General features: G+C 45.3%; 1 protein-coding gene across 1 annotated transcript in view; it reads left to right on the forward strand.

Moving 5' to 3' along the window:
* Window positions 1-27,331, forward strand: part of adar (adenosine deaminase RNA specific) — a gene marked incomplete at its 3' end in the record, with an annotated part of 45,605 nt that overhangs the window by 5,604 nt on the left and 12,670 nt on the right. The window contains exons 2-15 of the mRNA XM_080767325.1: window positions 3,986-4,179; window positions 6,469-6,827; window positions 8,490-8,884; window positions 9,949-10,098; window positions 11,916-12,100; window positions 16,077-16,194; window positions 17,763-17,891; window positions 18,571-18,624; window positions 19,244-19,411; window positions 20,973-21,259; window positions 22,873-23,089; window positions 24,373-24,593; window positions 25,319-25,454; window positions 26,958-27,193. Coding sequence (XP_080623451.1) covers window positions 3,986-4,179; window positions 6,469-6,827; window positions 8,490-8,884; window positions 9,949-10,098; window positions 11,916-12,100; window positions 16,077-16,194; window positions 17,763-17,891; window positions 18,571-18,624; window positions 19,244-19,411; window positions 20,973-21,259; window positions 22,873-23,089; window positions 24,373-24,593; window positions 25,319-25,454; window positions 26,958-27,193 — 2,849 coding nt within the window. The remainder of the gene's footprint in view (window positions 1-3,985; window positions 4,180-6,468; window positions 6,828-8,489; window positions 8,885-9,948; window positions 10,099-11,915; window positions 12,101-16,076; window positions 16,195-17,762; window positions 17,892-18,570; window positions 18,625-19,243; window positions 19,412-20,972; window positions 21,260-22,872; window positions 23,090-24,372; window positions 24,594-25,318; window positions 25,455-26,957; window positions 27,194-27,331) is intronic.

The following is a 27,331-nucleotide window of genomic DNA, read 5'->3' on the forward strand; positions in this document are numbered from 1 at the left end:
AGAGACAGACAGAGAGAGAGCAGCCAGTTGGACTCTGGCTCAGTATTGGGTGTCAGTATGTTGTCGGTCTCAGTGATGACAGGACATTATTGACAGGTTGTTACTCTGGACTGTTGTCAAATATGACACACTATATGCTGGCAGAGGTTGTACCGGAGGGGAGTTGGATATCCAGGTGATTCAACCTGATCCATTTAATGAAATGTACCGGAGGGGAGTTGGGTATCCAGGGCCTGGCATGGTGTTGGGGCCCTCTGTAACTGGCCTGGCATGGTGTTGGGGCCTCTGTAACTGGCCTAGCATGGTGTTGGGGCCTCTGTAACTGGCCTGGCATGGTGTTGGGGCCTCTGTAACTGGCCTAGCATGGTGTTGGGGCCTCTGTAACTGGCCTGGCATGGTGTTGGGGCCTCTGTAACTGGCCTAGCATGGTGTTGGGGCCTCTGTAACTGGCCTGGCATGGTGTTTGGGGCCTCTGTAACTGGCCTGGCATGGTGTTGGGGCCTCTGTAACTGGCCTGGTATGGTGTTGGGGCCTCTGTAACTGGCCTAGCATGATGTTGGGGCCTCTGTAACTGGCCTGGCATGGTGTTTGGGGCCTCTGTAACTGGCCTGGCATGGTGTTGGGGCCTCTGTAACTGGCCTCGCATGGTATTGGGGCCTCTGTAACTGGCCTGGTATGGTGTTGGGGCCCCTGTAACTGGCCTGGCATGGTGTTGTGGCCTCTGTAACTGGCCTAGCATGGTGTTTGGGCCTCTGTAACTGGCCTAGCATGGTGTTGGGGCCTCTGTAACTGGCCTAGCATGGTGTTGGGGCCTCTGTAACTGGCCTGGCATGGTGTTGGGGCCTATGTAACTGGCCTGGCATGGTGTTGGGGCCTCTGTAACTGGCCTGGCATGGTGTTGGGGCCTCTGTAACTGGCCTAGCATGGTGTTGGGGCCTCTGTAACTGGCCTAGCATGGTGTTGGGGCCTCTGTAACTGGCCTGGCATGGTGTTGGGGCCTCTGTAACTGGCCTAGCATGGTGTTGGGGCCCCTGTAACTGGCCTGGCATGGTGTTGGGGCCTCTGTAACTGGCCTAGCATGGTGTTGGGGCCTCTGTAACTGGCCTGGCATGGTGTTGGGGCCTCTGTAACTGGCCTAGCATGGTGTTGGGGCCTCTGTAACTGGCCTAGCATGGTGTTGGGGCCTCTGTAACTGGCCTGGCATGGTGTTGGGGCCTCTGTAACTGGCCTAGCATGGTGTTGGGGCCTCTGTAACTGGCCTGGCATGGTGTTGGGGCCCCTGTAACTGGCCTGGCATGGTGTTGGGGCCTCTGTAACTGGCCTAGCATGGTGTTGGGGCCTCTGTAACTGGCCTGGCATGGTGTTGGGGCCTCTGTAACTGGCCTCACGACATCCGAGACAATGAGCCATCTGCAGATTTAAAGCTGCAGCTTCAAGTTGCGTCCCCGAGTTCCTTTTTGCTTTCTGAAGTGAAGACGACTCGGCAGAATGCTGAACGGAAACACAACGCACACAAACGCACGACGACGTCACTTTAATGGAGTCAAAATGATAATGTAGGTCGAGCTGAAAGGGGCGCTCCTTCCACGCGGTAATGACTTTACTTTACAACCAAGAATGCGACCTACAAAAAGTGAGTTTCCCTCAGGGGTAAAACGGCCGTGTCATATTTCGGTGCCTTTTTTATTTTTATTTTACTTTTACTCTACAAAAACATCACAAAAGTGTTAGGCTGCTATTCTGAGTCTGAGTCTGCGTAGATAAGAGATGAGTTTGATCATCATTTCCCACTTCATGCCACGGTAAACGTTTGTTCGCAGCATATGATCAAAGCGAGGCATGTCCGACCTGTTCCCCGTAATATTTCAATTAATAGACCCGGACATTTAGTAAAATCATTACCTAACCTTATTAAAAAATGTAGCTATGCAATGAGAGGTGGAAAAGTATGAATCATTCATTCGATCTCACAAGAGACGGAGCACGTTTCTCAGCACCCACCACCACCCACCCGCCGTGGTGCGAAGAGCGAGACAGAGAGGTCTTCCCACCGTTTCCACCGTGCTTCTCAACACCGGTAAAAACGGTAACACCGAATCCAACCACTAGGTGTCCTAATGGACCTGCCCTGGCATTGATCCAGAAAGTTTAGAAACTAAAAACTTTATATAGCTAAAATATAACGTAATACTTAAAAAAAATAACGTCCAGAACGGGTTAAACATGAATGAATAGATCAAAGGTTCTACATGTTGAAAGGTTGGGTTTATTTCATAGGGCTGTATTTTGCGTGTCTAAAGTACCAGGTCTTATTCCCTAACTTGAGTAAACTAAAGACCTGGAGGCGTGATCAATGCTCTCTGGCCACTCAGAATAGCCTTAATGGCATTGATCACGCCACCAGGTCTTTAGTTTACTCAAGTTAGGGAATAAGACCTGGTACTTAAGACACGCAAAATACAGCCCATTGAGTCCTGCACTCCTGAGTTTATTTCATAGAGTCCTGTTGGGATGAGTTTATTTCATAGAGTCCTGTTAGGATGAGTTTATTTCATAGAGTCCTGTTAGGATGAGTTTATTTCATAGAGTCCTGTTAGGATGAGTTTATTTCATAGAGTCCTGTTAGGATGAGTTTATTTCATAGAGTCCTGTTAGGATGAGTTTATTTCATAGAGTCCTGTTAGGATGAGTTTATTTCATAGAGTCCTGTTAGGATGAGTTTATTTCATAGAGTCCTGTTAGGATGAGTTTATTTCATAGAGTCCTGTTAGGATGAGTTTATTTCATAGAGTCCTGTTGGGATGAGTTTATTTCATAGAGTCCTGTTAGGATGAGTTTATTTCATAGAGTCCTGTTAGGATGAGTTTATTTCATAGAGTCCTGTTAGGATGAGTTTATTTCATAGAGTCCTGTTAGGATGAGTTTATTTCATAGAGTCCTGTTGGGATGAGTTTATTTCATAGAGTCCTGTTAGGATGAGTTTGACCACTTTATCCCTTTGAATGTTATTGAGCGCTGCGGCCGGCGTTGGTGTTGAACCAGTGGATGATTGAGTCAATCAGTCAGTCTTCAGTTAGTCGGGAACGACCTTGTCTGTGTCCTTAAAATGCAGCCCTCCCATCTGCACGAACATCTCCGGTTTGCTCTCTCTGTCTCTCTCTCTCTCTCTCTCTCTCTCTCTGTCTCTCTCTCTCTCGCTCTCTGTCTCTCTCTCTCTCTCTCTCTCTCTCTATGGATCCGAGGAGCAGAGATTATTCTGTAAGGCCAGAAATAAAACAGAATGGTCACAAGAAGCTGAATTATTAATGTGTCAGCCTTTTACCCTGGGATTGAGTTTCAGAGTCACTCTGTCACCCTGTCTCACACTCGCACACACACACACACACACACACACACACACACACACACACACACACACACACACACACACAACCAAACCAATGTCTCCTCTCCATCTCTCTCTCTCTCCATCCATTCTATTCTTATATCTGGTCCCATCGCGAATCCTCCGGAGTGTCAAATTAAAAAAAAAGTGAAACGTACTGTTCTGGTGAACACGGAGCCGTAGTTTACCGACGGCTATTTACAATCAGAGCCTGACCGATATATCCGCTTGGACCATATTTAGCCCCTTGTTCGACTTTCTTTTTTTAACCACTTACGCGTGTAGGGTGTATACTAGGCCTATATATCAGACAAAGCTGGACATAGGAGGGGCTAGTGCCCCTCAACAATATAAACCACCACGGGTCCTACAAGACATAACAAACCGTCCCTTTTATAGCAGATCTACAAGCTCGTAGGTCTGGTCTGCTCGTAGGTCTGCTATTTTTGAAAAAAATCAAAGAACGACTGACATAGAAACACAGCTTTTTCAGAAAACTGTCAAGACATTTTTAGAATCGGGTCAAAATGAGTTAAAAAACAAACGGTGCTTGTCTCCTTGTCTCCTGTCTCCTGTGGTCACCTTGTCTCCTGTCTCCAGGTGCCTCCCTGCTGCCCTCGCCTCCTCTGTCCGTCTCTCCTCTCCTCCCGGGACGTCTCTGCACCGCCCCACGACGGGACACCGCGCACACACACACGCATCCAGAGGACACAGGCCCCGCTTCCCCCCTCCCCTGCTTCCTGCGCTATGAGCAGAGGAAGAGGAGGGCCACCCAGGGAACATTACAACTACAGGTAGGAAGAATTAGAACTACAGGTAGGGTAGGGGTACTGAGGAGGGCCACCCAGGGAACATTACAACTACAGGTAGGAAGAATTAGAACTACAGGTAGGGTTAGGGGTACTGAGGAGGGCCACCCAGGGAACATTACAACTACAGGTAGGAGGAATTAGAACTACAGGTAGGGTAGGGGTTACTGCCACACTATCGAAAGAGCTGCGCACTGCGGACAGCCGAAAAACCGGGTTTTTAGACAGCTGGCGGATGGAAAAAAGCTTCTTCTGTCCGCGGCGCAAAACCGTTTTCCGCTTGGGTCTGTAAACGGGGTAGGTCTGTCTGTCTGTACGCCGTCATGCGTTGTTGTCGTACAAATAAATAATAATTGCCATCGACGATTTATCGGGTTTCAAATTGTTTCGTTCTGCGTTAGTGTAGCCCGTTTATAGGCTTTAAATGTCTTTTAAATCCTGACAGTTTTCAGAAATACCTACCGGTATCTTTCTATATCAGTGGTGCTCAATATTTCACGGCAAGGACCCCCAAAAATAATGTTTTTTTTCAGACCCCCCCCATCTGAAAATATGTTATTCCAGGAACCCCCCCCCCCCAGAAGCAAAGATTTGAGTTAAAACGTTCGCTGTGAAAGAATATGCATTCAAAGATTTGTGTGACATTTTGAAGATTAAAAAAAAAATAGCAGATCTACAAGCTCGCTACGAGCTTGTCGGCGGTGGGTCAGCGGTGCCCGGGTTCGAACCCATGACCTTTGGCGGTCGAAAGACGAGTTCTTTACTGACTCGGCTAACCCGGAACACGAATAACGCTTTTACCGTTTTTGTATATAAGGTGGTTTGTCACATATTCCAGTTCTTAAATTAGTTGTTCCCATCGAATGGCCTATAGGAAAACGATTGGCCTGGCTTAGAAAAATGTACTTGCCGATCCCATGTCAAGTGTTTTATCTCAAGTAAGGATGCACCGAAAGGGAAGTTCTTGGCCGAAACCGAATACCGAATATAGGAAACAGTTGGCCGAATACCGAATATCCGAATATGATTAATATTATATATCTTTTTTCCTACCATTGCTGTCATGGCCGTACCTTAAAGCTACCTGATTTATGGCAAAATAAATGGTTTTGGCAAAACTTAACTTGAATAATAATCACTATTATGGGTCCATAAAACATTTATTCAGCTCTTTTGAATGCATTAATTGCATACACTATTCAGTGATATATTTTCTGCCTATTCGGGCCGAAACCGAATAGGCCGAAAATACATTTTTAGCCATTTTCGGCCGAATATTTTCTGCGGCCGAATATTCGGTGCATCACTAATCTCAAGTCTATTGGCCTATTATATCACAGTTCTTCTAATTCATAATTAGTTTCATCTCTCTGACTATCATCATTGTATTCAGATTTTGCTTTCTTTTGCTGCTTTTCCTTTGAATCCTTGTTCTAAACGTTTTAGCCCGTGACCCAAAACAGAAATTATAGATATTCGCCCGGGACCCAAACTAGTGGGGGAAAAAAAGCAGATCTACAAGCTCATACGTGGCGCTTTGCACCACGTTGTGAGCTTGTAGATCGGCTATTTTCCACTACTTCTTAAATATTTGTTCTAATGTATGGAATTTCTTACATTTTTCTTCGTGACGTTACTGAAAATAAAATCACCTGGACTTTGTTAATTCATGAACGGTTTGCTTTTTGTGGGAATGTTTTATTTTATTATTATTTTAAAATAATTAAAAACCAAATGTAGGAAAACCAACAAAAAAAACTTGAGGGACCGATAAAATCGCTAATAGAAAATAAATCTAATAAATAAAAAAGCAGATCTACAAGCTCATACGTGGCGCTTTGCACCACGTTGTGAGCTTGTATGTATAGACCCATAAAAGCACTAATAGAAAATAAATCTTCCCAATCATCGTCTGAGATTTCTTCTCCCAAGTCCTCTTCCCACCCGTTCTTAATATTTTCTATTGAAGTAGGCCGCAAAGAAAAAATACAATTGTACATAACCGATATTAGGCCCTTCGTGCTCGACAATGGAGTTAAGAAGGAATCAACCACAGTGGCCTCTGGAAGGTTTGGAAATACAGGGTTAAGGCTACGCACAAAACTGCGAATCTGAAGATATCGAAAGAAGTGTTGATTTGAAAGGGAATATTTCCCAGACAGCTGTTGAAAGGAGGCAAATACTTTGTCAATATACAGATCACTGAGCTTTGTAATACCAAGTGATGACAGAAAATAAATCTAATAAATGAATAAACTGTCATTGTTTCCACAGACCTCGCCCCCCCCACCTCCTCCAGAGCTACCACCCCCACCACCACCTCCACCCTTCGGCCCCTCTCCCATCATCTCCTCATCCAGGCGACCAGCCCCACCCCCAGCACCACGCCGGAGCTCCTCCCTTCCACCTCCCTTCGTCTCCTCCGCGCGCCCCCCTCCTGCCCAGCGCTCCGCCCAGCGCCTCGCCCGGCCTCGCTCCCGCGAGCGCCCGCCAGCCGGGGGTCCCCAACGGACCGGCGCCGTCCCACCACCACCACCCCGTTCCCCCCAACTCCTTCCAGCAGCTCCAGGTCCAGTTCCTACGAGGCCAGAGCTCAGAGGCGCCCCGCTACCAAGCAGACAGCGGCGTAGGAGGTATGTTACACAAAATATATCCAAGAGTCAGAGATCTTTTTGTGCACAGCTGCATTCTGGGACCTCACCATTAGCTTTAGAAACGGGTAGATTCATTGGTACTCCTGAGGAGGACAGAGTGTGTCTAGTGTGTGATTTGAAAGAAATTGAAAATGAAATTAATTTTTTGTTTTACTGCCCATTATATGAAGAATGTATTATTTTGTAAAATGACAACCATCTGTGCTGACTTTTTCTGGTTGGAGGACTATGAAAAACTGGAATTTTGTTTTAGGAAAGGTATTTTTGCTTTGGCAGACTTTTTATGCAGGGCGTGGGAAATAAGGCAGAATGTTTTGTTTGTGTAAAAGAAAAAGAAGAAAAACGGAATAACAACAAAACAGATCTGTTTCTTGTACACAATGCAATATTGAAGCAATGATATGGTGTGTCCTGTAAGTCCATGTGGGCTGGGCGCCTTTGGTGCATATATCTATCTATAGGTGCGTGAAAGTAACCAGTGTTGTTTTTGGCAGCAAATTTCTACTTTAGTTTAGTCATTTAGTCTTTGGACTGAAACTTAATTTAGTTTTAGTCACATCTTAGTCACCGGGAAATGTCTTAGTGTTAGTCTAGTTTTAGTCGACTAAATGTCATAAGATTATAGTCGACTAAATCTACAGGTGATTTAGTTCGACTAAAATGTGTTTTGGTGGGCCTTGATGCCGTCGTGATGAGTGTTTTTTTTACACTTGCTGAAAATAGCCGATCTACAAGCTCACAACGCGTCGCAACGTGACGCGTTGTGAGCTTGTAGATCAGCATGCAACCAAGAGTAAAATGACTTATAGTGGATCTCTTGTTTACTAGGCCCTTCCTAACATTTTAGTCTAGTTTTTATTTGTCGACGAAATTGTCAGTATATTACTATATTTAGTCTTAGTTTTAGTCATAGCTTAGTTTTCATTTAGTTTCCATTCGTTTTTGTCAGTGGAAAAACGGTAGTCGAAGAAAACAACACTGCGTAAAACAAAGTATTACATCATCGCCTGTTGTTCGCGATTTTAGATGAGATGGTCGCGATTATTTCGCGTAAATGTCTGAATGGTTTTTTTTCTGTTAGGAAAAAAAAATCGGGAGGAATAATGTTGCTTGCTTTACTTCGCTATGATTGCGATAAAGTCGCTCAATAATCCCTCGCGTTTATATTTTAAACGAGAGGCATCTTTTGGTGTTGGCGTTATGTTATGCTACGAGCTTGTCTGCTATTTTTTTTAAATCGAAGAACCACTGACATAGAAACATAGCTTTTTCAGAAAACTGTCAGGATGTAGAAGACTTTTATAGAATCTGATCTCAGGTCAGAATGGGTTAAGAGCTTAGTATATCCATCTGATCGGTCTAAATGGGTTAACCCATTTTGACCTGAGATCAGATTCTATAAATGTCTTCTACATCCTGACAGTTTTCTGAAAAAGCTATGTTTCTATGTCAGTGGTTCTTTGATTTTTCAAAAATAGCAGAACTACAAGCTCGTAGCGCGCCACTCGGTGGCGCGCTACGAGCTTGTAGATCTGCTATTTTTCGATAGCTAAAGCATAACACCAAAAGGGGTTCCCGCCCCAAAATGGGTTAATTACTCAATTGTGACATCCCTGCTGTCATCCTCCTCCCCCCCTGTAGGAGGACGAGGCCCGCGCAGCTACTTCCCTTCGCCGCGCTACTGGAGCCCCCCCAACCAGACCAACAACAACGCCCCAAAACACCACAACCCCTTCTCCTACCAGAACCAGAACTGCCAGGCGCAGCAGCGCTACCACCCGGACATAGACTCGGCCTCCGAGAGCTTTGAGCGTCTGTCCGTCAACAACTCCTCCTCCTCCTACGGCGGTGGAGCGAGCAGCAGCAGCAGAGAGCAGCGCTCGGACCACAGGAGCCACCGCACGTCGCAGCACGCCTCCTCCTCCCTGACGCCGCCCGGCGTCCAGCAGCAGGTGTCCTCCTTCCTGACGGGCTTGCCCCCCGGCAAGGAGGTCCCGGCCAGACACCTGGCCAAGAAGTTCCATCTTCCCAAGAAGGTGCGTTTATGGGATTAAAAACCCATTCTGACCTGAGATCAGATTCATACGAGGTTTCCACTGGACACACACACTGGTCTGATTAACCCATTCTGACCCGAGATCAGATTCTAAAAATGTCAGTCGTTCTTTGATTTGAAGCTCGTAGCGCGCCACTCGGTGGCGCGCTATGAGCTTGTAGATCTGCTATTTTTCAATAGCTAAAGCACAACATGATGCTATAACACCAAAATGGGTTCCCGTTCAGAATGGGTTAAAACCCATTCAGGGCCGGCGGACGGACGTCAACGTTTTAAATAAATGTTTTCTAAATCGATCATGACAATTTTCGGAAAGATTTGAGGCACATTTTAACGATTAAAAAAAAAAATAGCAGAACTACAAGCTCATAGCAAGCCACCGAGTGGCGCGCTATGAGCTTGTAAGGTCTGCTATTTTTCAATAGCTAAATTATAATAACATGTATGTAACACCAAAAGGGGTTCCCGTGGCCCAGAAAGGGTTAAAGTTATCGGTCGCCGCGACCTGATGTCAGTCATTTGGATCCCGTAGAAGTCGGTGTCTCTTCTGTGAAAGCATGCTGAGCACCGAAAATAGCCAATATACATATGTTGTTCCGGGATTCCTTCAAAATAGAAGCTCTGGGGTGCCTGGAAGATATGGCCGCTTTTACTCTGTAAAGCCCCCCCCCCCCCACATAGATATTTTTGCTTGCTTACCGTTCTCTCCTTTCAATAAAATTGCTCGATGGTCCCTCGCGTTCAGTATTTTCAAATAGTATTTTCAAAATAATTCAGATCAAACTAGCAGTAGCTCAGAAGCATTCCAGTTTTAGAAGCGTCTTCCAGAAACATGAAGGGTCTCAGAATAAATGTTATAAAAGCAACCTTAATGCCTCCGAATATGTGATTTCTTTAGCTTAAGGTCTGCCTTAAAAGAAACCAATTCTTCAGTTTTGTTGTCTTTATTCCCTGGAGGTGGTGAACCAGGCACTGTACGCCCTGCAACGCTCCCTAACCCTCCATAACCCTTCCTAACCCTCCATAACCCTCTATTCCCTGAAGGTGGTGAACCAGGCGCTGTACGCCCTGCAACGCTCCCAGAGAGCCTTCAAACGAGGAGACCTCCCCCCCCTGTGGAGCGCACACCGCCAGCAACCCTTCCCCGCCGACCACCAGGAGCGCCACCACTCCGGAGCGCCGCCTTGTCCCCAGGTTAGAACAGTTTGGGGTTTTTCTATTATAGTTTAGTTTTAGTTAGTTTAATATATATTTTTTATCCCACGATTTTGTAACCCATTCTTCTGTGTCAATCATCTAATGTGATCCTGGGCTCTACACACCCTCCACCAACCTAGTCCCCATATATGGGGGACAAGGGGAGAGCAACGGACTTGAACTCATGCTTCCTTCATGCCTGAGTGTCCAAGTTGCTCCTTTACACCTGACAGGGGGGAGTTTCCCTGGTTGGACGTATAGCGCGTGGAAGGAACACGTTATTCCAACCAGTTCCTTTCCCCTCCATCAGGCGCCCCGGCTGGCCAGTTTTAGTTAGTTTAGACTTATTTTTATTATTATTCCTGATTCAGTTATTTTTTGTTATTTTTTTTCAGAAAAGAGCATTTTTGTGACAACGCTTGGTTTTTAGTTTTAGTTTGTATTAGTTTTATAGTTTCCTCCTGCACCATTGAAAAGGGCCAGAGTGCCCATATACCCAAGGCAGGGTTGTTGAAAGAGCCTTTAACCCATTCTGACCTGAGATCAGATTCATACGAGGTTTCCACTGGACACACACTGGTCTGATTAACCCATTCTGACCTGAGATCAGATTTAAAAAAAATGTCAGTCGTTCTTCGATTTTTCAAAAATAGCAGACCTACAAGCTCGTAGCGCGCCACTCGGTGGCGCGCTATGAGCTTTTTCAATAGCTAAAGCATAACATGATGCTAACACCAAAATGGGTTCCCGGTCAGAATGGGTTAATGTGTTTGGAATTCTTTATTTAGGAATACCCCTATTGAGAGGTACAGTATCTCGTTTTTGAGAGGGTCCTAACTACAATCAATAAAATACACAACCAAAACACAAAAACAGGGTATTACAATATGCAAGCACAATAGCAAAGAGATGGATCATTTGTTCTGTCAGATATCACTGTCACTTCCGTCGGTCAGCATTAGAATACAGTTGATTAAACACATTATGTACATATCCCGTGCATACATAAACACGTGAAACACATAAACACATATATGTGACAGAATCCAGCAAAAAGGCCCTCAACTCTACTTTTCCACTTTTCATATTTTTACAGATTATATTCCCTTTGATATTGTTCTGACTGATTAACACTATTTTGGAGCAGATTGCCCAAACTGTAAACTACTTTTGGTACCAAAAGCCTATTAAATCTTAAATCTTAAAAACCAAAAAAAATGCAAAATCTCAAATATATTTAAAATATAAAAAAAAAAAAATGTATTTAAATAATACTAAAACAGTCTGTAACAAGCAAAAAACCAGCAAGTTTGAAACTGTGTTGCCTTATTGCAAACTTGCTTGCTGTGGTGGTCATTCATGTTCATATTTATTGTTATATTGTCATGTCACTTATTGGTGTTAGTGAACCGCCCCCTAAGGTCTTCCACTGCTGGCCTGCTCGCTTTGCCAAAAAAAATGGCAACTAAAAAATACGGGGAAGCAGCTTTTTGCTTCTACGGGCCGTCGGCGTGGAACAAACTCCCACTGTACCTTCGTCAGGCAGCCTCTGTAGACATTTTTAAAGCTCAGCTCAAGACCCACTTCTACAACATTGCTTTTAATTGATCTTTTATTATTTTTGTTATTCATGTCCTCACTGTATTGCATTACTGCTTTGTTTTTTAATGTTGTTGCCTTGCTTTTCTTTTATTCTCCATTGTTCTGTAAAGCACTTTTTTAGCTGCATTTCATGTCATAAAAGGTGCTATACAAATAAAGTTTTATTATTATTATTAAAATGGGTTAACTATAATAATGTGTCTCCTCTCCAGAGCTGCTCAGAGGCTCGGCCGTCGAACGCAGCTGAACCCGCCGCGGAGCAGCGACTCAACGGAGGAGTAGACGCCGGAGATTCTGACGACACAGAGTCCACCTCCTCGTCCTCTTCCTGTTCTGACTCTGACAACCCCGACCAGGAAGACAATCCACAACTACAAGACTTTCATTCCATCCCAAGGTTAGATTTGTTTTTTTTATTTTTTTGACCGTTTGTATTTTTGAGCGATGCAAACTGCTCCTATGAGTGACTGTGTGTGTGTGTGTGTATGACAAAACAAATATTGATACCGATTAGTAGTGATCAAAGAGGCCAATAGCCTATATTAAGAGCCGATTAAAAAAACAAACAAATCAAAATTTACAGTAACACAAAACGGCATTCTTTAAACACATTTAAGAATATGCGTGTGCCGAATATGAAGTCGGTGGGGCAAACTGTTCTCAGGTTACGTGCATTACAACCCTGCACGCAGACACATGGCGCTTTTATAGTAGGATAATAAACTAATGAAATAAGCAAATCAAGCAAGCATTTGGTTCAGGGCTGGAGACGTCCCGACGTCCCGGGGCCTATAAAATATCTATTTGGGACGTACAGTAAATGTATCTAATTCGGGCCGGTTTCGGGACATTGAAAATGCGTATATCGTGTGCAGTTAGTCTGGAGCCCTGATTTGGTTACTATGACCAGGGCTGCACATAAGTGGTGCGCCACCGTGCATGCGTCGTCAACATTCAAAATGCGCTGTCGATCAAGCGCCGGGAAGTGCTTCTGCGTACCAACAGCCGGGGCCGCCTAGAATGATTATTATGGCCAGAAGAATACTAGTCAATTCTGTGGCGAGAGCATTTTCCACCGACTGCCACTCAAAGTGGCTACTCTGGCCAATCACAGCGCGTCCTTAGTTACGCATGGAGGATTCCATGCTGCTTTCTGCTGGGAGCCTGGGAGGAGGCGGGGGGCGGTTGACAGGAAAACCTGACACAAATAGTTTCGTCTTCTCCGTTTCAGATAGCAAACTACCGTAGTCCCCGGTGTAAAAGGGCACGCTTTGGATGCTTTGCACTTCTTCCCATTTGCCGCTGTGCTTGTGTTTGTTTTCCGGCTGCGGGAGCAGCGTGGTGGCTGGTGTGAGATGCCGTCTCAGAACCCGAATCCGAGTCAGAAACCATATTAGCATCTCTCACAGCCTAGGCACCGACCGGCCACCGACTTTTTACGGGTACTGAGGTTTTAGTTCCGACATAGTGGAGTGCGAAGAGTTTAAAGCATTGCGGACTGGCACTGCTGCTGCCCAACATGAACACCGTGTCTCGACATACTGTCCCTTATTATCGTAAAGTCGGGTATAGTGTACACTGTTTATTTTTGCACCGAGGAGCCATGTGTGTCTGACTGTCTGACTACGTACGTCGCCTCAGCTAAAAACAAAAGGGAACCCTGATGTATGCTTCGCCGTACGATGTGTCGCATGTTAAAAAAAATAGCTGATCTGCAAGCTCACAACGTGTCGCAACACGTTGTGAGCTTGTAGATCGGTTATTTAAATACAAAATAATAAAAAATCTAAATATTGCTCATATTATCCTTAGGAAGTATTAAGTTGTTTTTATTATAATATGCATTCCATAGGGCTGGACCTCACATGGACCTAGATTTTAGCAAATTTCGATTTTTTTTAATAATGGGATGAATCTACAACAAGAGCCATTCTATGGCTAAATCTAGAGTTGCAATACCCTCCATTGACTCCCCACTCATCCAATAAATATTGTTTTGCTATAAGTTATTCATCCCTCTTTTATCCATCCGGCGAGACGGGTCGCCACATTTTAGGAGCACCAAGAAACTCCTCCAGGTGCTCCTCTGAGTACTAGACCAAAGAAGTTGTGTCCAGCCCTGACTATGACCTATGAATTGCATGGGCATGGGTATAGAACGCAGTGGCGAGCATATACAGTATGCCTGTTGCACACAATGTACTTCAACAAGGGCATTTGTGACTGTGTTGCTCAAACAACGTACAGCTGTCATAAATATAGCTGCTGAAAACATCCCATTTGGATCATCTTACAATACATGCACCACGTCTGTGTGTGTGTGTGTGTGCGTGCGAGCGTGTGTATGTACGTACGTGCGTGCGTGCGTACGTACGTGCACAGAGCGGTCACTTATGTCTGTACTCCCACGTAACTCGAGAACCGTTCCAGGTCATTTATTAGTTTGTCCCCGAAGGGCGTTTTGGTGTGCAGCAAAACATTACAAGGCCAGACATAAAACAAATAAAAAAAACACGTAACTCGAGAACCCCTCCGCCCCCCCCCCTCAACAAAGCTCAACAAAAAACTTTACTTTCAATTGGGCAAAAATTAAACGGAGTATGACAGAGCACGTCAGAAATCCTGTAAAACTTCAGAGCACGTCACCAAAAGACAGAGGATTCCATAAAGCAACAGAGCACGGTACAAAACCTTTTGACTCTAGTCTACACCTACAAAACTGGAATGAGAAAATCCCCCTGCCAGCAAGCTAACAGGTGTTACTAACTGCCACTAATCACTACTGCAGAGTGTGTGATTGGTCAGACACAAATTGGAAGGTCAAATGAATTGAGCTAGGAAAGACATGATTACTTGAGTCAGTCCACTTTTCACAGTCCATGTGCTCTCTGCAGTCATTTGTTCTCCACTGTACCACAACGTCTCACACAGACTGGTCTAGTTGTCGACAAAGAACGGAACAAAATGGATTTTTGCAAGAGGATTATGTCTTTTATATTTTTGGGGGGCAAGTGGATTATTTCTTTTATAATGTTTTTGGGGAAAATTATTATTTATTTTATATTTTGGGGGGGCAAAAGGATTATGTATCGTCCAACAGAGTGGTAAGGTTACAGCTTCTCTCTACGTTTTGAATGATGGCCTAAACTATGAATTGGTTTGCACTAGTATTGCTATTGCTTGCTGGATATTAAGCCTCATGATTTTGTCCAGTTTGTTTCATTTAACTATGCAGGAGTTTAAACAGCAGCTCTCTCTACAATTTACAATTTACAATTTAGGAATTTAGCAGACGCTCTTAATCCAGAGTGATTTACATTAAGCAAGAACAAAAAAGCATGGGAATACGTCACATATATAAAATGCATTTATCATGAAACATGCGTAAGCTAAGAACATAACTAGAACATATCTATATATAATAACACTATACATATAAACTATACATATATACTATACTATGCTATACATATGTACTATGAAGTGCTATGACTACATACAATGCAATTATTGTGCTGTCTACATGACATGCTATAATATAAGTCTGTTTCAAATGCTATCGAAGTTTAAAAAGTGCTATCTAAGGGGGTGGGGTAAGTGGGTAAGATTTTAGGCCCGACCTGGTCCTAAAACGTTGTGTTGGGTCGGGCCTGGTCGGGTTTGTGCAGAATTTGAGAACTTTACACAGAGTAAAAGTGAAACGCCAGTCAGCACCATCTTCATAATAGATAAATACACAAACAGACAGACAAACAGAACTATTATTTTTAGTCGGGCCTGGTCAGGTTCGGGCAGAGATTGAGAACTCTAGTAAGTGCTATGGGCCATGATGGAGTCTGAAAAGGTGGGTTTTCAGACTACAGCGGAAGATTGGGTGTGATGCTGCAGTTCTGATTGCAACGGGAAGTGCATTCCACAGAATGCACTTATACTCTGCAGCACTGGGGACTTCCCCATGGTGCGAACATGCATTAATGTTGGCGAACATTCATTAAGGTTTGGGGGGGGGGGGGGGATGTCAAAGATGGCATCGGCAAATTGTAAAAAACGGCACTAAAAAGTGTCCATAATTAAATCTAGACTAGAACTAAAACATTTCAATGACTAGTAGTTAGTTAGTCAGATGACAAAAATATGATGATGAAATTGTATTCAAAAGACCACGGCAGTTGGTAGTGCTGTCGCCTCACAGCTAGAAGGTCCTGCGTTCAATTCCCGCTGGGGACACTGTGGGTGCTGGCGGCGTGTTTCCTCCTCCGCGTCATCAGTGCCCATACCCGAAGGCGGGGTTGGCGAAAAAAAAATATTAGTAAAAAAGACGACGACAAAAAAACGACAGCGTAATCACCAGATCTTTGTCCCTGTCCCTCCAGCACTGCCATCGTCATCATGGGGGAGCAGAAGGAGCAGGTGTTGCAGTACCTCCTGGAGAGCAGAGAGGCCACAGCGCTGGTCATCGCCAAGAACCTGGGCATGAAGAGCGCCAAGCAGGTTATTAATATTATTATTATTATTATTATTATTATTAAGAACCTGGGCCTGAAGAACGCTAAGCAGGTTATTATTATTATTCTTATTATTATTATTATTATTATTAAGAACCTGGGCCTGAAGAACGCTAAGCAGGTTATTATTATTATTATTATTATTATTATTATTATTAAGAACCTGGGCCTGAAGAACGCTAAGCAGGTTATTATTATTATTATTATTATTATTATTATTATTAAGAACCTGGGCCTGAAGAACGCTAAGCAGGTCAGGATTATTACCAGTAAGACGCGCAAACGTTTGACAATTTGCGTCCACTAAAAATGTCTGGCTCTGTTGTTCAACCGGGGTGCATACTTAGTTTAGACTAGTCATTGGTTAGACATGGGTTAAGGTTAGGTTTAGGTGTGCTGCCCCGTGGGAGGTTGGGGTGTATACTTAGTTTAGACTAGTCATTGGTTAGACATGGGTTAAGGTTAGGTTTAGGTGTGCTGCCCCGTGGGAGGTTGGGGTGTATACTTAGTTTAGACTAGTCATTGGTTAGACATGGGTTAAGGTTAGGTTTAGGTGTGCTGCCCCGTGGGAGGTTGGGGTGTATACTTAGTTTAGACTAGTCATTGGTTAGACATGGGTTAAGGTTAGGTTTAGGTGTGCTGCCCCGTGGGAGGTTGGGGTGTATACTTAGTTTAGACTAGTCATTGGTTAGACATGGGTTAAGGTTAGGTTTAGGTGTGCTGCCCCGTGGGAGGTTGGGGTGTATACTTAGTTTAGACTAGTCATTGGTTAGACATGGGTTAAGGTTAGGTTTAGGTGTGCTGCCCCGTGGGAGGTTAGGGTGAGGGTTTGAGATAGGTTGTAGTTGTAGGACTAATGACTGGTCACTGTCTAAACCAGAGATGGGCAACTTTGACGATGGCGAGGGCCAATATATTTTCACGAACCACAGTTCGAATCACTCCAGAGGGCCACAGTGCTCTGCATGTTGCATATACAAGCTCAAAATGTGTCTATTTTTGCAATATTTGAATTGAAAACCTGAGTAATCTTTTGCCATTTTTGAATTGGAACCCTGAAAAGTAACCTTTAAAAACAAAAAAAAATCAAATGCATTTAGTTATATTAACTTTAAGAACTGTTAACATAACTACATTGGACACAAAAAGACATAACATTTTAATACCAGTCAATAAGTGCTAGTCATTTAATACTATAGCGGGTTTGGAATTGTAACAGCTGAAATCAATACTATATCAGTATTCTGATATTAACCCATTTTACGCGGGAACCCCTTTTGGTGTTAGCATTATGTTATGCTTTAGCTATTGAAAAATAGCAGATCTACAAGCTCATAGCGCGCCACCAAGTGGCACGCTACGAGCTTGTAGGTCTGCTATTTTTTGAGAAATCGAAGAACGACTGACATAGAAACATAGCTTTTTCAGAAAACTGTCATTTTCACAACAGACATTTTTAGAATCTGATCTCAGGTCAGAATGGGTTAAGTGAAGGTGGGGGGCCGCCAGTTGCCCACCTCCTGAGTCTAAACTGCGTAACATCGCCCCCTACAGGTCAGCCCCACCCTCTACGCCCTGGAGAAGCAAGGCGACGTCGCCAAGAACGGAGACGTGACCCCGCCCACCTGGGAGCTGTCCAGGCACAAGAGGGAGAGGATGGAGAGGACCCTGAAGGCCTCGCTGGTAGGCTATGCCCCTCGTCCAATCACAGCCAAGCATTGCATGGGTTAGACAAACCTCTCCACCTATAGAGGGTATGCGCGTGACATCATCAAACCAGGAAGTTATGCAGGAATGCATACTGAGTGGCAAAAAACTACTTTCTGGCCTCGACAACCCAAACATCCACACAGAAAATTGCATTAAACGACATTAAACAATGTTAAACTCTCTTTGCCTGTTGCTGTGCCACTCGATGTGCCATTCACTTTAAGCATGCGCATACCCTCTATAGTTTTCCTATATGATAAAAACATTGTTTAAAAAAAAAAAAGAGGTATTCCAGTGCATACGCCATACATACGGCAGGCCTTGTTGACGGAGTTGGAAGAGATTTTCTGAAGGTCTGGTTCCAAAAATGAACCAGTATTTATTAAATTTAATTAAAATCCATGATATTTACACTGGAACGAATGAGCCCGGCTGGAAAGTGTCCGACTGGGAGAGGTCTGCTATTTTAGAAAAATCGAAGAACGACTGACATATAAAAACATAGCTTTTTCAGAAAACTGTCAGGATGTAGAATCTGATCTCAGGTCAGAATGTCCTAACTGTCCCCTCCTCTCCTCTCCCAGCCCCCTGCGTCCTCTGAATCTGATCTCAGGTCATAATGTCCTAACTGTCCCCTCCTCTCCTCTCCCAGCCCCCTGCGTCCTCTGCGCGGGTCAAACAGGAGGACACCTCCATGGACTATAGGGTAGGGTATAGGCATGGTGGAGCCACATGTATATAGGGTTTAGGCATGATGGGGCCACATGTATATAGGGTTTAGGCATGGTGGGGCCACATGTGTATAGGGTATAGGCATGATGGGTTCCACATGTATATAGGGTATAGGCATGATGGGTTCCACATGTATATAGGGTATAGGCATGATGGGGCCACATGTATATAGGGTATAGGCATGATGGGGCCACATGTATATAGGGTATAGGCATGGTGGAGCCACATGTATATAGGGTATAGGCATGATGGGTTCCACATGTATATAGGGTATAGGCATGGTGGGGCCACATGTGTATAGGGTATAGGCATGGTGTGGCCACATGTGTATAGGGTATAGGCATGGTGGGGCCACATGTGTATAGGGTATAGGCATGATGGGGCCACATGTGTATAGGGTATAGGCATGATGGGTTAGACAAACCTCTCTACCAATAGTTTTCCTATATTATGATAAAACATTGTTTTAAAAAATATATATAGGTATTCCAGTGCATACGCCTTACGGCAGGCCTTGTTGACGGAGTTGGAAGAGATTTTGGTTCCAAAAATGAACCAGTATTTATTAACTGTCCCCTCCTCTCCTCTCCCAGCCCCCTGCGTCCTCTGTGGGGGTCAAACAGGAGGACACCTCCATGGAGGAGGACACGACGACAAAGGTCAAGATGGAGATCCCGGGGCTGGGCCTGGAGCCAATCCCCTTCCTGCAGAACCCACCACGCCCACTGATGGAGCTGCAGCCACGCCCCTTCATGGACGAGGTGGGTGGAGCTATAGGGATGCTCCAATCAGGGTTTTGTTTTTTTGGGGGGGGGGGGGGGGGGGGTTAGGGGCTGTCGCAAAGATGCAAAGCCATGTTATACTATATATATCTTTTTTTTTTAAACTCTTTATTTTGGAATTTTTTAATATGCAAGACAGACACCAAAGACAAACAAGACACACAGGAGATCATGGGATGTACAACAGCAGCAATACATATTACAGATTTTTGGGTTCCTTACATTAAATGACAACCGGAAAGACACCACCCATATTCACTCCACATCCACCCCCCCACAGCTAAGTACTCTGTCCATTTCTCCCATCTTCTTTCACCCAGCTCTTTTTGCAGTCTTAAAGAACAGGTCATCTGTTCTAGGTGATGAAGTTGTTTCACAATGTTGAAAAATAGATCGGCAGTAGGACAGTTCTTTTGTAACCAATTTCTTGTAATACTATATATCTGATTATCTTTTATACCACTTAGATGGTATTGTTAAGGCAGTCTGTAGGATCTGTACACATAATAATGAGGTAAGACGAGAATTCAGAGTTCAGAAGTGTGAGGATTTTACTGGAGTAAAGATTCAATACTTACCGAGCTGTCGTTGTAATGGAAACCCAGTCTGACTCCCTCCCTGAGCCGTTGTACTGGTGTTCTTTATATAGCCCCCCCAAAAACCCTCCAGCTGAGAGTCTGAGACAACCCCCCACACAGACAGGACCCATACCAGATAACCATCTGGAGAGACTGAAGTTAACACAGAAATACTGTTCCGAGTTCCTCAAATTAATAACATTGTTTAGTTTGTTCCAAATGGCCTCGACAGTATAAAAGATTGGGCCTGGGGCCGTGGCTCAGCGGTCCAGGCACCTTGGCTGGTAATCCGGTCTGGCAGTGTGCCGCGGGTTCGACTCCCGATCCCGACGCATGTCTTCCACCCCGCCATCTCTCTCCCCCTTTAAAAAAATATAAAAAAGGCGAAAGCCACAAAAAGAAAAAAAGATTGGTCATTTGGACAGAAAATCGTCCGATTTATAACTGTGCCCGATCCCATTATTAAATTAAATAGAAGTTCAGTTTGAGTATCTTATTTTGACATTGTTTGCTTGTTCATTGGCTTGTTCATTGTATAATTAAATGTTGGTTCATTTATATGAATCCTTTTTTACAGTTTTGACTGTACGCACTTGAGCCATATGTCGAATTGACCGGAAGAAATCTGAATCGTGTGCTTGTATTTTGCTCAGAGAAATGTTGTATAGTTTAATTTATATGAATTTATTCGTGCATTAAATCTCCCCATTGACATGAATGTGAAAAATCACATTCAAGTATTTTTTCCTCGGAGACTGTAAGCACTATAGTTAAAAAACTTGGAGGGTAGGTTCATAATAATTAATACAATTAATTAACTGTTAAATGTTTTTGAAATTGCGAATTTTCTAGTTGTATATTGCACTTTCTTTGTATCAGTTTCCCTTCCCTCAGTTTCAGGACTTTTGAAACTTTAGTTTAATTGCGTTTCTAAATCAAACTGTCCCTCGTTTGGCCACCAGGACGACGACACCAACGGCGGCCAGTGGGCGTCGGACGACATCCCCGAGTTCCTCAACGCCATCCGGCGGGACCCGGCGGACGCCATGCTGGACGAGGACGGCGTGCGCGGGCGCCCGGGCACCGTGGCGGTGTCGCTGGCCGCCCCGCCCCCGCAGAACATCTGGGCCAAGCTGCAGGAGGTGCGGCTCAAGAACCCGGTGTCGGGCCTGATGGAGTACGCCCAGTACCTGGGCCAGAACTGCGAGTTCCAGCTCCTGGACCAGTCGGGGCCGTCGCACGACCCGCGGTCAGTCCCCTCCGTCCCCCCCTCTTCCTCCTCCCTCTCTCCCGCCCGTCGACACTTAAACCAGTGGTGCTCCAAGTGAGTTCGGTGGCACACTAGGGCAGGGGGGGGCAACTTTGACCATGGAGAGGGCCACTATGTTTACACACTCACTCCAGAGGGCCGTATATTATTGTCATAGCAAAAATAGCTGATCTGGGGTGCCCAAAAGGTAGATCGTGATCTACCTACCAGTAGATCACAAAGGCTGTGCAGGTAGATCAACATGACATGCCCTAAAAATATATTATTTAAATGTAAAAATAAATAAATAATCTGCAACTTGTATTAAGACAGGGCCTGTTATCTCAAAACCCACAATGCAATACTTTGTTTTCAAGTATTGTATCACAAACGTCAGTAGCATTACTAAGCCTACCAATTCAAAATGTTCCCTCTGTATTTCCATTTCCAAGTGCATTAGTCTTAATAATACTGTGTGCAACGCCATCGCCACTATTCCAAAGCCACTCGGGGACATTGTTTAACTATTTTCAGCAATTGTATAATATTTTCTGGGTGGGTAGATCTAGTTGAGCTTGTCATTTTGAAAGTAGCTCTCAAGTCAAAAAAAGTGTGGGCACCTCTGTTGTAGATCAGCTATTTTTGCTATATTCGAATTGAAATCTTGAATTTTTGCTATTTTTGAATTGGAATCCTGAAAATGTACATATTAATGTAATTAATGTAATGTAATGTAATTTCAAATGCCTTTAATTATATTTGTGTTGAAGCAATGAGCTACTAATTTAGATCAGCTAGATTATGGTTATTATAGTCACCAATGTACACCGTTTTTTTACTTTTTTTTAGGTAGGCCTAGGCAACTAGTCAACTAGTAGTAATCACTAGAAGTGAAAGCCTTATACTTAAGGCCTATTCATAGTCTGGATTTTCGGTGGTGAGGTGACCACCGCTCCGGTGGTGAGGTGACCACCGCTCCGGTGGTGAGGTGACCGCCGCTCCGGTGGTGAGGAGGTGACCACCGCTCCGGTGGTGAGGTGACCACCGCTCCGGTGGTGAGGTGACCACCGCTCCGGTGGTGAGGTGACCACCGCTCCGGTGGTGAGGTGACCACCGCTCCACCGGAGCTGAAATAACGTTGAGCCGGTGGTGAGTAAAAACAGAGAAGGGCTGGAGCGGTGGCGGTGGTTTGCTCTTCACCGCGGCTCAGTGACGTCATGTTGTAGTTCGGTGGTCACCTCACCACCGAAAATCCAGACTATGTATGAGCCTTAAGGCTCATACATAGTCTGGATTTTCGGTGGTGGGGTGACCACCGAACTACAACATGACGTCACGAGCCGCGGTGAAGAGCAAGCCACCGCGCCAGCCCTTCTCTCTGTTTTTACTCACCACCGCTCAACGTTATTTCAGCTCCGGTGGAGCGGTGGTCACCTCACCACCGAAAATCTAGACTATGAATAGGCCTTTACTGTATGTAAAAACGGACCTGAGTTGCACTGTATACTTCTTGGCTGTGTTATGTTTCAGCCTATATACAGTACACTGAGTCTCTTTACCAAAAAACCAAATATCAGATCTACAAGCTCACAATGCCTCCCCCCTCCTCATAGGTTCCGCATGCAGGTGATGCTGGACGGCAGGCTGTTCCCCGTGGCCGAGGGCAACAGCAAGAAGGTGGCCAAGAAGGACGCCGCCGCCGCCACGCTGCGCATCCTGGTGGGCGAGAACATGAAGCCTGGAGGAGGGGGAGGGGCCGGGGGGGAGGAGGGGGGGGGCCTGGACGCCACCATGGAGGAGGTCACCGACCCGCAGCCCGACACTGATGCGGTGAGCAGTTGTTGCTTTGAACAGCAAATGTTCTTTTCTTATGGCGCGTCTACTTCAATGCTAATTAATTGCCATTTATATAAGGTTTGTCAGTCAGGCGTTGACACTAAGGGTTGCCCTACCTGCCCCTGGCAAGTAAATGAAACATTCGGCCAGGTGGAGTTTGCGTTCAGGTTGCCCCGACCGGGCAAGAGCTCGTTTGAGAGCGAAACGCAACCGTCTATAAACACAACAAGAGATATCTGTCTAAACACCTGAACCTCTTTTCTTCTGGTCTGTGGAACGTAAAATAAAGCACTGTTTACCTACAATGTGCTGTTGCTACACTTAAGCACTGAGAAAACTGTTGTGCCTTTCTTCGTCCTTTCTTTTCAAACTTGACTACGGTAGCGGTGGTCTCAAAAACATAAGGGAGACTTTGACAGGAAAAGACTCGCTCACCGTATAGAAAAAAATCACACCTGTGTGAACCAAGTGGTGCAACTCCCCTCTCTAAAAGCTGAATAACTCCTAATCTACGGAGCTCTTCATGGTTTGGTCCATTAGCGCGATTTTCGGAGGTTTTTGCTGATAATGCGGTGGTCTAGATGGAAACATTGGTGCTTTCTAGAGCAAGGATGGCTATATTTTAGCTCGCTAGCATTGACACTAATTATGTAGCAACAACATCCACACAAGGGTGCGGGTGCGTGCGCACACCAGTGGTGCACGCGCACGCATGCGCACACCACTCGTGCTCATTGACGTACCTACGACACAAACAGGTACATGGACATTGCGAGCTGGTTGTAGAAGTGGTTGCACCACTTAATAAGTAAAACTCCTTAGACTGAGACTTAGAAAAATATATTTTCTTTTATTTTATCATGCTTTGTGCTCATGGTGCTCTGTGCTCATGGTGCAATTAAAAAGCAAACGTTTCGGTCCTCAGACCTTCGTCAGTGCTACGACGAGTCTTTTCCTGTCAAAGTTTCCCTGTTGCTACACTTAAAACTATAAAATAACAAGTGTGACTATTACTTATTTTAAGATTTAAGAGTATTTGAAATGGTCAAACTGGTGGTAATGTTCATATTAAGCCTCTTCCATGAAACATGAATGGTCTCTCCGAAATGTCTTAAAAAAGCAAAAAAAGGTTAATGCCTCAATGTGTGATTTGTCTTGACTCCCAAGTGGTTGGTTGTACAGTATGTAGCAGAAACATACGCTTTAGATCGTTCAGATTTCAGGATGTAAATGTCTCCTCTGTGTCTTTGTGTCTGTGTGTGTGTCTGTGTGTCCAGGGTCCCGTGAGCATGGGGGGCGTGGGGGACCTGTTCGGCGCCTCGTCGGACGGCGGCGTGATGGGAGGCGTGGTCTCAGAGGGGGGTCCCCGGAACCCCCTGTCCCGCTCGCTGCCCGGAGGGAAGAACCCCGTGTCCGTGCTCATGGAGTTCAGCCAGAGGACGGGGAACCCCATCGAGTTCATCATCACCGGGCAGGAGGGCCCGCCTCACGACCCACGGTAACGCACGGTTACATCACTTAATGACCCATTCTGTGTGGAGTTGTCATGTTCTCCCCGTGTCGAAAACATTGTAGAAACATGTAGAAAAAAAAATATTTTGTGTGTAATTGTCCTCGGGTCTAAAGGGGTTAAACCGTTACATTATTTAGGAGGGTGTCCCTTTCAGGCCGTGACCTGCCTGACACGGAGCATACTCTAGATATAATGGAAATATGTCAAATGTATGTCTTGTGTCTTTCTGAAATGGGTCAGAGTAAGATATCATATCATGCAAGCCCATTGGCTGCTTGATAGTACGGAGAGAACGAGGTAAAGTATACCTTCCAGTAGGGTGATGATGTCATCACGTGTCACAAAGTTTCAGAATTAATCTAAGGTGTCTGTCTGTCTCTCGGCCGCACACACTCTCCCTCTGTCTCTGTCTCTCTGTCTTTCTCTGTCTCTCTGTCTCTGTCTGTCTCTGTGTCTCTCTCTCTCTGTCTCTCTCTCTGTCTGTCTCTCTGTCTGTCTCTCTGTCTCTCTGTCTTTCTCTGTGCTGGCCTGTAAACGACCAGAACCATCACACACGTCTGTTAATAACCACAAGAACTACAGCCCCTAGAACCACCCTACAGCCCCTATTAAGCTTGCAGATCTATTTTCCTATTTTTCAGCTATTTTCCCGCAAATATGTGTATTTCATAAGTGTGTGTGTGTGTGTGTGTGTGTGTGTGTGTGTGTAGGTTCATGTACAGGGTGAAGGTAGGGGACAGCATGTGCGCGGAGGCGTCTGCTCCCAGTAAGAAGGCAGCGCGCCAGCTGGCAGCAGAGGAGGCTGTGAAGGAACTGATGGCTGACGGGAGGCTGCAGCTCAACAAGGTCTGTCCTGCACTGTCATGTCCTGTCCTGTCCTGTCCTGCACTGTCCTGTCGTAATGTCTCTGTCCCCCAGCTGTCTGCCCTAAACTGTCCTGTCCTCCTAATGTCTCTGTCCCCCAGCTGTCTGCCCTACACTGTCCTGTCCTAATGTCTCTGTCCCCCAGCTGTCTGCCCTACACTGTCCTGTCCTAATGTCTGTCCCCCAGCTGTCTGCCCTACACTGTCCTGTCCTAATGTCTCTGTCCCCCAGCTGTCTGCCCTAAACTGTCCTGTCCTCCTAATGTCTCTGTCCCCCAGCTGTCTGCCCTACACTGTCCTGTCCTAATGTCTCTGTCCCATATGTCCGTCTTATCTGTCCTACTGTTTGCCAATCTGTCCTATTGTCTCTCCCAGGTACAAATAGTAATTTATACCTACCGCCATTCGGGCCGTCAACAAGGGAGTCAGGAGGAGGTAGTTTGTTAAGGGCTAATAGAGCACCGCTAATAGAGCACCTGACGTCACTGTCAGTAGAGGGCGTCAGTCCCCAGGTTCATGTATTGTTTATTTACATTGAAATCCCCATAGGGGGATTTTAGATCTCTTCATATAAGAACTGCGTTTGAAAAATTAATTAATTACGTTTATTTTTATTTCATTGATATTTAATGTTTCGTGGTTGGTACGAGTCGAGTCACCACCAGCTGAGCTTACGTCAACGAGGAATATCAGGAACGCAATGCGTTGCCGGCTGGGCGTGACGTATCAGCGACATTGCCTTCATAATGTAGTTTCAAGGCTTTTGTGGCCACATTAATTCCATTTTCTCCAGAAACTGGCTGTAGCAAATATTAACGGACATCATTAACGACACACAGCCACCCCCCTTTGACAGAAAGGCAGAGATGATCGGTTTATTTTTCAAACACAGTTCTTATATGAAGCGATCTAAAATCGCCCTATATGGGGATTTCAATGCAACTAAAACAATACATGAACCTGTGTACTGGCGCCCTCTACTGACAGTGACGTCAGACTTCGGTGCTCTATAGAGTACAGTACAGTACAGTACAGTACAGTACGGTACGGTACGGTACGGTACGGTACGGTAGGCAAGGCAATTTTATTTATATAGCACCTTTCATACTCGAGGCAATTCAAAGAGCTTTACAGAATAAAAACAAATACAGAGTGCAACAGTGCACTTTAAAATGAATACAGATAATAGATACAATTACATTACATTACAACAGATACTCCCACCTTTAATAGAAACACAGTTAATTGGGGTATGCAATGTTAAATAAATACGTTTTTAATTTTGACTTAAAAACGGCTATGGTTGGGGATTTTCTAATGTAACCCGGAATGCTATTACAGGTTTGTGGTGCATAATGGTGGAATGCTGCTTCACCATGTTTTGTACAGTACAGTACAGTACAGTACTTTCACAGGTCAGATTTTTTTTGTTTAGTTTCATCATCTGCTGTAAAATGAACATGCTATAAACTCTCTCTCCCTCCAGCCTCAGTTGCCCCTGGGTGACGGGGGTGACTCGGGGGGCACCGGGGGGCCCGTCTGCCCCTCGCTGCCCCCCCTGACGGCGGACGAGCTCCGCGCGGCGCACGACGCGGGCGTGGGCGACCTCATCAACCACCTGAACAACAACGCCGTGTCGGGCCTGCTGGAGTACGCGCGGGCGCGCGGCTTCGCCGCCGAGATCCGCCTGGTGGGACAGTCTGGACCGCCGCACGAACCCAAGTACGTAACGCACCGCACGCTCCCCCAGTCTCCACGGCGCCGTTCGGTTCATTTGGATTCCATATACGAAGCCACAGCGTGGCCGCGCGTCTTCTGTGAAGTCATGCTGCGCAGGGCTTGTAGATCGGCTATTTTCGG

The sequence above is a fragment of the Protomyctophum bolini genome, assembly GCF_963924005.1.
Source record: "Protomyctophum bolini genome assembly, chromosome: 7".
Lineage (NCBI taxonomy): Eukaryota > Metazoa > Chordata > Actinopteri > Myctophiformes > Myctophidae > Protomyctophum > Protomyctophum bolini.